The following is a 14767-nucleotide window of genomic DNA, read 5'->3' on the forward strand; positions in this document are numbered from 1 at the left end:
TATGGTTGTGGACTACACCTGAACCCACAAAACAAGTTCAACATGGCCAGGCTTTCTTTCCATTAGCTAGCTCAACAAAATTTAAAACCTCAGTAAGAGATAATGGCTTTAACTCAGATATAGAAACTATGTAATTGTTTACCTTTTAATGCGATAAAAGAGTCACTGGCTTTAACTGACATTCTGTCCCTACATTAGCCTGGTTGTTGCTAATCTTTGCGAAATAAATAACCAGTGGCAGATATTGCTAAATGAAGTTATTTCAAAACTATTTTACAATTCAAAATTAAGAATCAACTTGTTTGGGCCGTCGTAATTCATTTCTGCTCTTCAGCTTATTCTGCTTATTCCAATTTGTTTAAAGACATTTGATGTTTATTGAATTGCCTCAGCAGTTTCACAGCATGAGCTCATGTTTCTTTTATTTGCAGCAACATGTTCAAACACAACTGAGATTTAAAACTGAAAATGTTTCAAAAGGTTTAATTTATTACAGATTATTTCTGTTTGGTTGAACTGTAATGTAAACCAATTGCATTACTCTGGCAACATAACTTTGCATATATTTTTTAAACTTGTGAAACATGAAGTTCATAAATTTATTCAAGCCATCAGCAGATTGTCATCAGGGTGTACCACAAGAAAATGAGGCTCATATGTTGGATCTCAAAAACTACGTTTTTCCTCTGGCTCTTTCTGTGGCACTAGACATCAATTTGGACTCTTTCATAAAATGATAAAATGATGCCTGCGTAAATTATTTTGCCTTAGAATCTCTAAACCACTTTTATTTAGATGTCATGCTCAATAAAACACAGATGCCAGGCTTTGAAATTACTAAAGTCTCAAAACATTACTAAATCACTGTGTTAAAGCCACAGGGGTTAACAAACTACCAGAAGTTCCACACAGAAAGATCAAAAATATTGTTTTTCCACAATAGTAATAAAGTCTTTTTTCAAAGTTTTTATCCTCATAAAATCCAAGTAAACCATTTGCAACAGATGTTTTTCCCAAAAGCTCTGCTGAGAAGTTACAAGGCTAATAGAATACCTTAATAGTTGTTGTTGATTCTTTGCTGAACAGTCGCCGATGGAAGTACTAAAAAAGCCAGGCAGCTAATAAATGTTGGCCATTAAATCTTGGTATTGTTTTTACGTATAGCTGTGAGCAGCACAGTCACAAAGCCAGACATTCTCAGTTTTACTGTCAGTTTTTTTGCATAAATTATTTACTTGAATGTAAAGTTTTGTTTTGTTTTTAAAGAAAGCAAAGTTTAGGGGAAAATATCTTGATTAAGTAGAGCAAGTTTCCAGACACATCCACATATCCAATCCCACACTGCTTCAGTAAGGCTGTCGAGGTCCAGGCTCTGGGGAGGCCAGTCCATGACAGATGTTGTATATTTCTTCATCCAGGTATGCTAGTACTGTACTGGCAGTGTATTTGGGATCATTGTCATATTAAAAATTGAAGCTGTTGTCAATCTGATGCTTTCCAGATGGTGGATACAAATATGATCATACTTTTCTGAATTTGTAATTCCATCAGTTTTGACAAGCTTCCCCACACCACTAGGTGAAATGAAGCCACAAACCATGACAGAGCCTCCCCTGCATTGTACAGATAGCTATTTGTCAGATAGTGTTTTTTTAGGCTCTCGGTACATTCTAATGCAAATTTTTATTCATAAAGCACATTTAAAACAACAAAGTTGACCAAAGTTCTGCACATGAAATAAAGGATACACAATAAAATAAAAGACACAACACACACACCCAAACACCAATAAATATCTTAAAAAAATCAAAAGAATATAAGCGATAATACAACATCTAAAGCTTCCATCTTCTTTTTTTATCTTCCACTTGTCCAGTTTTCCCAAATTTTTCATAGACACTCTATCTTCATCTTTGGCATTTTTCATAGATTCAGCTAAAGATAAATGTAGTTTTTTTAGCATGCTGGTACAGTCTACGTCATTTTCAAAACATTGGCTCCTTACTTGAACTCTATTCTCCTATCTCAACATTTCCTCTTGTTTCCCTCCTTTCCACCCTCCTTTCTGTCTTTCTTTACTTTGATGCCCCTTCTTCCTTCTTACTGTCCCCCCTCCCCTTCCTCTTCGCAGGTTGTTTGAGTACCGTGGCAGAGTGTCTCCTGTTCCACGTGTGGTGCCAGTCAAACGCCCGAGAGTGGCTGTACCCCTCGTACGACGGGTCAAGTCTCTGCCCGTCAAACTGCTGGCGTGTAACGCCTCCATCCTCCCAACCAGCAACGGCAACAAACAAAGATGTGAGTTTCAACTTGTAGAAATGAACAAACTATCAGCCAGCATTGCTTTACAAGACACTGTTGTAAAGCACTGCAATACCATCATATCATAATGTGTGCTAAACACCAGGTTAATCCACCATTAAAGTCTGATGTGTTGACTTTAGTTTATTACTGTTTACTTTTCCAAGTAGAAGTAAAAATAAATATCAACATTTTAAGAAAGTAAATATGCACGTACATATATTGATATACAATTCTTTACATATAAATTGTTAAATACTCAAATTGTCAGTGATATTGATTTTAGGAAAAAAACACAGCTCTGTCACCAAACGTTTTCCTTCTGACTACATATCTTTCTTGCTTTTCTCTTATTCATTATCTCTTCTGTTTTAATTTCTAACCAGCTCCACCCTGTCTCAAACCTCCTCTTCATCTATCTTTCAAGCCCCGCTTTTGCATGACAGTGGAAGGCCAAAACATCAGGTTAATTCTTGTCTCTCTCTTGTTTTTTCTCTTGTCTTTTTCTTTCCTTTTTTTTTTTTTTACCAGTTTCCCATCACATGAATTGAAGGCATATTCAGATTCTAAACAAATTATGCAGAGGCCCTGTCAGCTCCCTGAATTTTTCAGTCTAAGTAGAGCTCACAAAGCAATTTACATGTCACAGATTTAAGTGTCTTTCTGTGTATTCATTAAACTTACATAACAAATTGTTTTGAAGAGAATAAACAAAGGCCTTTTTTAACTGCTCATTTTTTGGCAGTTAAATTTGATCTCAGAACAGTTTTTTCTCCCTCCTATTGACCTAATGCTCGCTGATATGAACTAAGTTGTGCTTGCAGTTACACAGGACATCCTTAAACAACAGGACCTAGGGTTAACGGTATGACATTTTTATATTTCACATGATTCATTTCACTATTAATATTTACTACGGCTATTACCACTCGTTCTCATACTCCCATATAGAAAAAGCCATCCATGCTTTTATTTGCTTTGGAGACTACATCTGCTACCTCTTTTCTGGGCTAAATTTTAAAAAATTCTCTTTCTTGCCTCCAATTCAGAATGCAGTTCATCTTTTCTTGTGGCTTTAGCGGATAGCATGAACAGAATAACCAGTCCTGGCTTCTCTACAGTGTTCCTATGTACTATATATTTTGGGATTTTAATTTTTTGGTGGAATTTTATTTTGCTGATCACTTTCGTAACCCCTCTGGGTCTGGCCCCGAGCTACATAGGAGAAATGTTGAAGTCATATCCACTAGTTTGCAGCCTTAGAGCTTCAGCTGGGGGCTCTTCTGGCTGTTCCAAATCAAGACTTAAATCTAAAGATGATCCTGCTTCACCGTCAAGGGACCTCAGCTTTAACACAACCCACATGAGGACATAAGCACATTGAGTGTAATGAAATACACTATATAAATAAAATTCCCATTGCCTTAATCAAAATCAGTGAACCCTAATCTCAGCCTAATAAAACATTTTTTTTTACTTTTGAATATTTGTTTTTAAAATTGTTAATAAAGGATAATTAAATAATTATCTAGTAATGACCCAGCTTTTAGATTTGTATTTACATGCTGTGTATTCTTTTCTTTAAAAAATAAATCTTGGTTTTCTTGCTTTTTTACTTTAGATTTTGTGTATCCTGTTTTGCATTCTAAGCATTTTTTAAGTAAGTAAAATTTTATTTATATAGCAGCTTTCAAGACAGAGATCACAAAATGCTTCACAAAAAAAGATACCAGAGCAGTAAAGCAGTTAATGTTAACCAAATACAACTCCAAAAAGATGCGTTTTAGTCGTTTTAACGGATACTTTAACCATTATTACTCACTTCTATAACAATTTAGTACATTTCATGCAATTTTGAAGATTTTTTTAAGAATTGAAGATTTTACCTTTCAGGTCGTGATAAGCTTTTGTTAAGAGTCATCTATGTATACACCGTGTATTCCAAAAACTAATACATGGAAAGCGGTTTTTTTTGGGGGGTTTAATATTAAAACTATCATAGACAAAGCATTAACATGGGGTCACATCCATCACAGCACTGCCTTGAAGATGCTTCCCTCCAGCACGGAAATGGGAAACAGATGGACCCGTTTTAGCGTTTTGACTTTATCTTTGACATTTTAACAAACCTTGTCTTAGTTGTAGATAGAAGTGATGTGAACTTCGGCGACTTCTGTGTCCAAAGAACTTTACTAAGCCCTTTCCCCCCCATTTGAAATAAAGAAGTTATCATCGGTTTTAAATGGTAGTATCTTTTGTTTTCCTGCTGACTGTTGACCCCCTTCAAGAATATTATCTGTGCATTTAAATTCAAAAGCGTCGTCAAAATTAATTTATTGCATCAAATACAATAAATGCCAGTATCACATTTAAAATATATATATAGTCATATAGCTTCATACAAAAATGATTTTGTTCTGTGAAATAAAAAAAACGCTGTTACATACACTTACATGTGGCCTTTTTCTTTTTTCTTTTATAGTTTTCAGTTTATTTCTGTGTCCTGCGGCTTTAAGAGAATATGGATATTATTTAGTAGATTTTCTTTCCGTAAAGAAATAATAATACACTCATATTATTAAGTTATCACTGTAACTATTAAAAAAACAGTGAGGATGATAACACATAATGTTTTATTTTCAGTTCCGCCATGTTACGGTACCATGTTAGAATACCCAGTTCTCTTGCAGCCGTAAGGGGTAGGGGGTCTATGTGAGCAAAATGCTACAGGAAACGAATTAAATCACATTAAAATTTCAGCGGGTCTTTGTCATAGAAAGGAATGGTGCATCATTACCTTCATGGTATAGTCATGAGTTGGATCCAGAGTTGTTTTTTTGGTTCTGGTTCTTCTCACACAGCCGTCCAAAGAGGTGACACTCTCCAGAATTCAGCAGGCGCCAGGCGTGGGTTGAACAATGCGGATTAGCTGAATGTTGGCTGGAGCTGACGTCACAGTGTGTGGGCTGGGAGATATTAAAGGCAGATTCTGGGTCCCTTTTGTTTGAAGTCAAATAACTCTAATAAATTCATCAATCAAAATTAGACTCTTTAAGTGTGAAAGGAATCTTATGTGCTGGACAACAAAATAACAATTCTCCAGATAGCGCAGCATTAATGCAGCAGAAACTGCGTTGCTCAGGTCGATTCTTTGTATTGAATTGAGCTTGTTCTTATTCGAGCTTAAAGATCAAAAAGGTATACATGAGTTAGTCAGAGAGCAAAAGTCAGAGTTTTAGTGATTGTTCATAAAATCTTGAGTAGAAAAAAATGTAAGACCAAAATAAAAGTGTCAGACACCAGTGGCTAATACCAGAGATGGAAAAAGGCAAAAAGCCATGGCAGCACAAGCAGGCAACAAAAGACTGCCATGGCAGCACAAGCAGGCAACAAAAGACTGCCAAGTCTTTTATCGCCTGGGGTCTGGAGTCAGAACGACCTTCTAAAAGAGCCTCTGTGATAAGGCTTCAGGATGTGCCTGCATGTATAACTTGTAATGAACAGACAAGCTGTAAAAAGCAGGGGGGATGGGAATTCTTGGGTTTGTGTGCGAGGGAGAAGGGTGGAAAGAGTGAAGACATGAAGTCCTGGTAACAATTTAATTTCATTAATCCAATCATCGATTTCTGCACGACAAGCCATCTTTAACTGAAGTCTACTTAAAAGAAAAAATGTCTTTTTCCCCAGTCCTTACAGCAACGTGCACAGCCTCAGTGCAGCTTGTGTCCAGTTGCTTCTGGTGAAGTCTTTACAATCTTAACAGGCATCAAAGGCAGAACACCCATTAAATTTGAAAACTTTTATCTTCTGTATGCTGTAAAAAACAGCTCTTCCCTAGAGGTCGTGATAAGTGGTAAAGAGAAACTAACGCCGTCACTGCAGCAATGTGTCGATTTATTACTAGCTTCTGGCAGGCCTCTTATCTCAAGGTTTGTTTTTGTGTGAGGCTGTGTGTGCGTGTAAGATCACTGAAAGGTCATCAAAGGGTTCCACCGTCTTATTTTTATGTCAAACAGAGATGCATCTTTTGGATTTTGGATGTGTACGTCTTATCCGTTCCATTGCCTTTGATATCTTTACTGTAGGAATAATAAAGGGAGAATTTTTCCAGACAAAGAGTCTGTCGAAATTCAAGGTTGAAAACAAAAATTGAATTGCCCTATAGGTTTAATGGGATTAAACAAAGAGGGTGAGGTTGTCACTACTACATTACAGTAATAATTAACTTTGGCTGAGAGAACCAAATTGTCTGCATTTAACCTTATTCAGGGAGGCATGGCTCAGCAAGGTAAGGCAAGCAAGGAAAGAAAAAAATGATCTATTTATACAGTATTTTTCACAAACGAGTCACAAAGTGCTTTAAAAAAAGAGGCACACAAAACTAGAATTTTAATACAATGTAATACAAATACAATGTAAAACTAAAAGAAAAGGACAGAAAAACAAAGTAAAAGACCAGAAAAGAAGGACGGGTGCAGAAGTGAGGACACAAGAGGTACGCTGGTAGAGTTAAAGGGGAAAATGGAAGGCTAAATAGAAATAGTATAAAACTTGAGTAGATTTCTTCACATTTCTATCTTCAAAACACAGATAAGCTTTCATCCGTTTGATCAGAAAAATCTATTAAGTTTCACAGAAATACATCAGAGTACTTTGATTAAAGAAAAAGATGAAAAAATTTTACATTTACTGAATAAGACTGCAATTCATCACTTTGATCCACTGCAGGATATTTGTCTGTAATGTCATAAAATCTGGCACAGATGCTCATGAATCCCAACACGCGACTCCAGATGTTCTTGGTGATCCCCTGACTTTATCTCCGGTGCTACTAACACATCAAGTTTTTGACTAGCACACGATGAAGATCAAAATATATTTACGGATTTCCATCAAAGTAATCAGAAGAGGGACCCGATGTAGCCAGGGCCATAGCTTTGGAGACAGTGACACATTTCTTGTACAGTTTTGTCGTTGTACATCACCGCCATGGATTTTAAATCAAACGATCATGATGTGATTAAAGTGCACACGTCCAGCTTTAATTCAAGAGTTTAGCAAAAGTTTTGTATTGCCTGCTTAGAAATCTGAGATATGAGATCAAATCAAAGAGAATCTCAAAGTTTAGGGGGGGCACTTTTTTAAAGGAAAAAAGGCACAAATGAAGCTTCAAAATAGGATCAAAAATGAAAGAGATGTTACTGTCATAAAAAGGAAAAGGATAACAATTTAAACAATAGTGTGTGTAAAAGTGTGTGCTGCTTTCTTTGCAGGCTTATTAATCAGGACATGGACACTTACATCCCTCCTCACCTCCCTCCCCTCTGTTTCTGTTTCTTCCTCTCTGTCTATGTTTGTCTGTGTCTCTCTATCAGCAGTGAAAGGCACAGAACTTCAGGCGATAAAGTCAGAGTTGACTCAGATTAAAGCCAACATCGAGGCTTTGCTGGGCAGACTGGAGCAGATCACAGAAGACCCACACATAGCTGCCACAGGTGACACCCCCACCCCACACACATACATACCTTACATTATAAATGAAAGCATTCAAGGAATTGGAACTCTACAAACCCAGTGCACACTCTGATTATGCTAATCGGAGTTAAACAGTAGTAAAATAGTAATGGTCAACTAAATAAATGCAAACAATTACTTAATTTTCAACAGCCCTTGACTTTGTCCCTGTGATTTTGCACTAGCTGAGCAAAATCAGTTATTGAACTGTATAGGTCTTCCTTGAACCTTGGAAACCATTATTTGTTTCCAATATCTGTTATTTTTCTTCTTTCTTTTGTGTCTTAGTGTAGCCTTTTCTCTTATATCATCAACATTGTTTCCACTTCACCTCCAAGCAAACTTGTTTCTTGTATAGAGCAAAGGGGGTCTAGCTGTAAACAAATAGCATGCAGACTGGAGGCAGCGAGCATGAGCCCGCTGATTTAAAATGAGTCTTATTTACTAACATACACATGGCAGTAAGAAAAAAGTTGTCCAGTGTGCACGTGTCATAAAACCCAGTAATTTTGCATGCAGAATCACTTTTTGTGCATCCTAAGAACATTTCCATACATGAGGGGCCATTAAATTCAGTCATATTTGTGTGCTTACTGAGAAAGCTGCTCAAGATCACCAGCATCAAGATTACAGCACAGTTTTTGTTTGTTTGCTTTTTGGTTGTGTTTCCAGCCAACCTTGGAGTCTGTCCTCTTCAGGAATCAGAATTAGTAAAACAAAAAAAATTATTTTTCTGGCAGCCACAGTTTTGTGAAGGGAGCAATGGTGGAAGTCACATGTAATTGGACTTTTTCTACTTCCAGAGTAATCACAGCATTTGAATCGTTCCTCTTTTGTATAAAGCTTATGGTTAGGACTGGATCCCTCTAACTAACCCTCGCTTAGTTAAGCTTAAATAGGCCTAGGCTACGGGGAGTTCCACACAACGCATGGTCCCAGTTTGTTTGTCTTTTTTTTCTTCACTCACCTCTTTCCACCTTCTCGTTTTTCTGCGTTTGGTCATTTTTCGTTTGTATTGTGAAGTGCTGTCCATTTTCCAACGTTTGGCTGGATTTGAGTTGAGCGTATAGCCTTGTACACTTCAGAATTCATCCTGTTACTCCAATCATAAAATCTAGTGATTCACTATCCTCCATGCTTATGATCATGATGTGTTTTTTCCTTCTCCATACTTTTCTCTTCCCATGATTCTTGGTTTCATCTGTCCAAACATGTTTTTTTGTTTGGTTTTGTCCCTGGGGTCGGCTGGCTTTTTCTTCTGCATAACGATCAGTTTGCAGCTTGTTGTAAACCCTCTGTATTTAAAGTCATGAAGCTGAATTCTCATTGGAGACTTTGACAACAATGCCTTCACCCTCAAGACTGTTTTTGACTTAAGTAGGTGTTGTGAAGGGTTTTTCTTAACCAAGGAAAGAGGAAGGTAAAGGGAAAGGAAATTCTTTGATCATCCACTTCAGTTGTCTTCTGTGGTCTTTCAGGCTTTCTGGTCTCACTGAGCTGGCCAGTGAATTCTTTCTCCTTTAAAATGTATCACATTGTTAATCTGGCCACATGTAAAGTTTCTTCCTGATAGTTCATTTTGTGTTTTCAGCCTAACAATTGGCTCCTTCCTGGCATCAACCTCTCCTTGGACTTCATATTGAGAATTTCAGTGGATAGCCAACAAACACAAGTTGAATGCTTTGAATCAACTTCATATGTTATATTGAAATAACCTCACTAGGCCATGCATACAGTATAAATCAAAGCCTTATAAACAATTTGCTCCTTCGCCGTACAACTAAACAAAGTAATTATAAGTGTTACCATAAAATAACCATCGGCCTTATAAAACTATTTATATTGTAAAACTTTAGAGAGAAAAAAACATGAACAAAGAATGGTTAAAAGGAGCGAATTGGTCAAAAGGACTAATCACTGCAGTAAAAACTGTACCAATATGTGATTACAATACTGACAATAAAAAAATACAAATAAAAAAAACTTAAGAAATACAAAGGCACAAGCAAGCAAGTCCAAGATGAGAAGAAATCAGAAACAGTTGACTTGTATCCGTACGAGGAGTCTGGGATGCAGCTTTAGAAACACAAAAATGTTAGTGTCTGTGTTGCCTGATTCCAGATTTCTGAATGGCAGCCCACCTTTGAAACTTTGCCAAACAATTCTGAAGCCTGCTTTTGCTCTTGTCCATAGATTCGGCCTATGCACAAGAGGAAAGTTGCTAAGGATGGCTGGAACCTTAATCTATCTGTTTTAACGAGATTACTGGTGCTTACTCACTTTCTGTACTTACATGAAGATGTCTCTTGATTTGATAGTTTGGCAATAATGCTTACGTCTTCCAGAGTGTTTTTGACTTGAATAGGTGTTGTGAAGGATTTTTCTTAAAATAAACTATAAATAAAATCTATTTGTAAGACGAAATGTTGCTTCTGAAAAAATAAACAAAGCAGACAGAGACCACAGAAAAAAAAAAGTTTGTATGATTAAGTACCACATAGCTAACATCTTGGCTTGCTACAGCACTGAAACAACACTCGTCAAGTGCCCAAACGAACTTGAACTTGAACTTTAATGCTGACATTATTCTCTCTGTTTTACTAACTATGAAAGGCTCTTCCATCTACAAGCTTTTAAGGGAAAGGCCAATAGACATATTCCACAGTCCTGAGTTTATGTGGGATTTCTGAGGCTTCAGCCATTAGAACTCTTTAAAGATATGTTCTGATGTTTAAGGCTTTTAGTACAGAATTAAGTGTTTGTGTTTCCCTTACAGTTTTACTGCAAGAGGGGTAGTAACAATAACACTTGCCTGACTAAGACCATTGAAGTGTTATCCTGCAAAAAAAGCAAAGCAAACAAAAATTACTCCTTCATTCTGGATTAAATTTCCATTCTTTCTTTATTATTCCATGAGGCCTATTTTCAAATCAGATTACCCCGTGAGGACGGCCGTGTTTTCTTTCCTCAAAGACATGGATCATCAGCATTTGTAAAATCCGATCTACAGTTTTCGCAGCTGCAGCTGCGACATGTCCATCTCACATTTGGGTTTCTTGTGTGTGTTCGCGTTCATGCAGATTTGATCAATACAGAGGAGTGCAAGAGCGAGGAGGCATGGCAGGGAGGGGAGGAATCAAGTTCAGAGCTTGAAGATGAGGATGAGCAGAGACAGAACAGCGAAGCTGAAGAGGAGGAGGAAGATGAAGAAGAGGAGGGAGAGCACACACAGGATGATAACCACAACCACATGGTGAGTTAATGTGACAAACAGTAGTGTGATCTGGTGAAACCTAAGTCGAGACTTCTTATCCACACAAAGATGATTTTAGTGCAGGATTCAACCATCTGAGCCCTAATTAGTTAATTTTCATCAACAGAATTCAGTTATATGTAAACAGTATCAGTTTATAATAACAGTCATTACAAGATGCCTTATATATCCTACAATATCCTACAATATTACAGACAGAACTGCAGTGATCAGAGTATCTTCTATCATTTTCCCTGCCTTACATGCATCTTATTATTTTACACTGATACTACATACATTTAGAGCTTCTGTTGGAACTGTAGGATTTTAATTTTTCATTTTCATTATGCATAGTAAAATCTTGTCAAAAGAAGTAGTATAAAAATGAACAAAAGTCCAAAAGAGGAACTCAGAAGAGTTTGTGGTACAAACTCCCACCCAGAAGGCATCCTTGTGTCTAAAACTTTGTTTTTTAAAAATATCTAGTTTTGTTTTGATTTTACTTTTCGTAGTCTACTCTTGTCGTTATGTTAAGGTACAAAAACTGAGAAAGGCTTAGGAAAAAGTCGTTGTTTGGGTTAAAATATACCCTTTCTGAACTTTTACTGTGTCAGAAGGCAAACTTTTTTCACATGCAACAGACTTCTCCTTCATGTTTTCTTTTAACTCTGTGAAAAGTGCTAGAACAGTGACATCATGAGTGGAAAAATGTGTCCAAGGTCTCACTGTGTCGATTTAGGATGTAGAGGGGTTTCTGCTGCACTCTGTGAGATATGCTGAAAAATGTTATACACACTTGTTAAGTAATTCAGTGGGATCCCTATTATGCATCAGTATGTGACAATTGGAGCAAAATGTATCTGATATACTATACTTATTCCAAAATGTAATGCCTTTTTAAACTGTGGAGCTTAAATGCTAGTAACGTCCCATACATAATTTAGCTACAGATGACAGATAATTTGTAATAAAGAATAAGAAAAATCTATCATGTGAAATGCTAATTATATCCACATTTTCAGTTCCTTGTTTTGTCCTAAAATTTTCCATAATCACAAAACTTGAATAGATGTAATCAGTATTGTGTGTGTTTTGACTCTTGGTTGATATTCTGTTCTTTTGTTCAGGAAAACAGACACCTATCATCAGAAATGGACTCCATTCACCCATGAACGGTGAGTGTTCCATTATGAAGTTGATATACAAAGATGTGGCTTTGTATGCATCATGGTAGATTAACAAATTACCTCAGCCCTGGCTTTTGGCTTTAAGGAGGAACACGACCAGTGTGGCTTTCTCTTTCTATTATAGTCAAAGATAAGGTGAGTTCTTCCAGGCTCCCCTCTTTCCTTTATTGTCACTGTAATTTGTTAGTGTATTACATTTGTGTTCCTGCAGCAATTCAGTAAAAAATAAACAAACGATAAAACTGTATCAGCAAAGTCATACTTAAGAGTTTGGTTTATTATTGGATAAACAAATCGCTAAACCACAAAGTTTTGTTTAAAGCCTGCTTAGAAAAAAATAAAAACTTCAGTATTTTTGTAGATTTGTGTTGCATTATTGTGGTTCTCAATTATGTACAATGAGGATTCGTGCAAAACATGGCAGACACATTCAGTTCCCATTTATCAAACAACTTTGAAATAACCCGGGGGGTAGCTAATCATGTTTGGAACAAACAGTTCCAGTCATTACCAGATTTTCAGTTCTAAAGATTGAGTGTTTTAAGACTCGAAGGCAAAATCTCTGAAATGCTTTGAAGGGGCTAGTCATAGTCAGTCTGGACTTCATCTAGTTTGAAACTAGATGAAGTTACTAGAAATTACCAAACAAAAGCTTTGCACTAGTCATGTAAAATTCCATAAATGTCGCTGAGAACTAGGCTTTTGATTCAGAAATAGTTTGATCAGATTCATTGGGAGCTCCGCTGAGTAAACTCGCCCACCTCAGCGAGTGTTGCTTTTGAACTCGCTGGTCCAGTCCAGTAAATAAATTATCTTACGGTAATCCATTTTCTTACTTACCATCGCAGTCTTGTAGTACCAATCCGGAACTTTATTTATGACTTGTTTTCTGCTGAATTAACTACTATAGCAGAGTTTTACAAGTAAGTCTTCTGAAACAAATTAGTTTATTCAGCTGATATTAAGTTAATGAGCCGATGGCATTTTAAAAGCATCATAAATGTGACAGTGGTTGAAGTATACAAAAGGAGTCAGAAATAATATTAAAAAGATGGAAAATCTGAACAATGTGAAACTGTTTTCTCATAAGAGAGGAGGAAATTTGCAATTTGTGCAGGCTTAGGGCAAGAAGTTATGAAAATAACACATAGCACTGTGCAAATGTACACACACACTCATACACACAGCACAGTCTCTTGCGTGCCTTCGTAAATATACGAGTGACTGAAAACATTCATGGTTATCAACATAAATTCAAAGCTGTGGATTTGATTAAGCCCAGGTCCTTATAATGTTACATCAAAAACACAGGTTTAATCCCCAATTTCTGCAGCCTGCACTGACTATGTGTAGTTACACAGACATATTGCTGTATATTGTTGTATATAAGGGAAACAGTGCGGCACTCTATGCTATTTTTTTTCTTTCTTTCTTTTGATTTACCTGCACATTATCTACCACATCATAACATATATGACCAGCTGTAACTGTATATTTAGATTCATGTGTGGTTTTGGAGCCAGTATACAGACATGTTCCTCTACATGAGTACTGCTTTGGTGAGAACACAGTGTACAGTATATCTTTATCTGTATCTGTATAACAATATTCAAGACATTTTCTTACACTTACCCAATTCAGGGTTACCTATCTCAACAGCCAAGCAAGTGCAACCATGGACAGGTCACCAATCTGTCACAGGGCTAACACATCGAGAGACATTCACTGTACACACTCACATTCACATCTATGGGCAATTTGGACTCTCCAGTTGACCTAACACTATGCATGTCTTTGGGCTGTGGGAGGAAGCTGCAGTACACGGAGCGAACCCATGCAGACACAGCGAGAACATTCAAAATCCACACAGAGGGGCGGCAGCCAGATTGAACCCAGGATCTTTTTGCTGTGGGGCAGGAGGGCTAACCACCACTCCACCTTACAACAATATTCAACATAATAAATATGAGAACACTGTTTACACTGTGTAGTGATCCCCATACTTGTATTCCTGCGAGAGTAGCGTTTTTGTCATCTTAGAAATTCTTACATCTGGATCCGAGTGTTGTCACAGCATGCAATTGCCTGAAATTGTTTGGAGACACTACTAAATAAATCCTGATACATGCCTTTGCATAATATACGAAACATGAGCACATATGTATATATTTTTAACTGTCTCTTTCAGCTTATGTTTGATTAGATCTACAGATCTCAGTGAAAAGAGAGCTTACAGAATCTTAGTGGAGCAAATCTGACTGTCTAAACAAAGTAGCTCACTGCTAGACAAGGTAAAACAAGCAAATCAAACTGTAACACAGATGTGACATGCTGATTTTATATAAATTCATGAAGTGAAATTATTCTGTGTTCAACATTGTTTTATAATATTATAATATTTTTATTAAACAACACCATTGATTTCGTTATGTAACAACATTTTTTGTATATTTGTTTATTCGTTTATTTGACAATTAAAGTTTACATGACTTAGCAATCCATCAGAGATTTGCTA

General features: G+C 36.7%; 1 protein-coding gene across 3 annotated transcripts in view; it reads left to right on the plus strand.

Annotated features, from left to right (window-relative positions):
* raly (RALY heterogeneous nuclear ribonucleoprotein) overlaps positions 1–14767 on the plus strand; it is a 118301-nt gene that overhangs the window by 91287 nt on the left and 12247 nt on the right. Inside the window, exons 5-9 of one of the 3 annotated variants that reach the window (XM_039611898.1) lie at positions 2132–2295; positions 7674–7793; positions 10893–11065; positions 12193–12240; positions 14065–14117. In XM_039611898.1, coding sequence (XP_039467832.1) covers positions 2132–2295; positions 7674–7793; positions 10893–11065; positions 12193–12237 — 502 coding nt within the window. In that variant the 3' untranslated portion in view covers positions 12238–12240; positions 14065–14117. Of the gene's footprint in view, positions 1–2131; positions 2296–7673; positions 7794–10892; positions 11066–12192; positions 12241–14064; positions 14118–14767 lie in introns of those variants that run through there. The other 2 variants (XM_039611897.1, XM_039611899.1) reach the window with 2 other exon arrangements.

This window comes from Oreochromis aureus, linkage group 5 (assembly GCF_013358895.1).
Source record: "Oreochromis aureus strain Israel breed Guangdong linkage group 5, ZZ_aureus, whole genome shotgun sequence".
In the NCBI taxonomy this organism is placed as follows: Eukaryota; Metazoa; Chordata; class Actinopteri; order Cichliformes; family Cichlidae; genus Oreochromis; species Oreochromis aureus.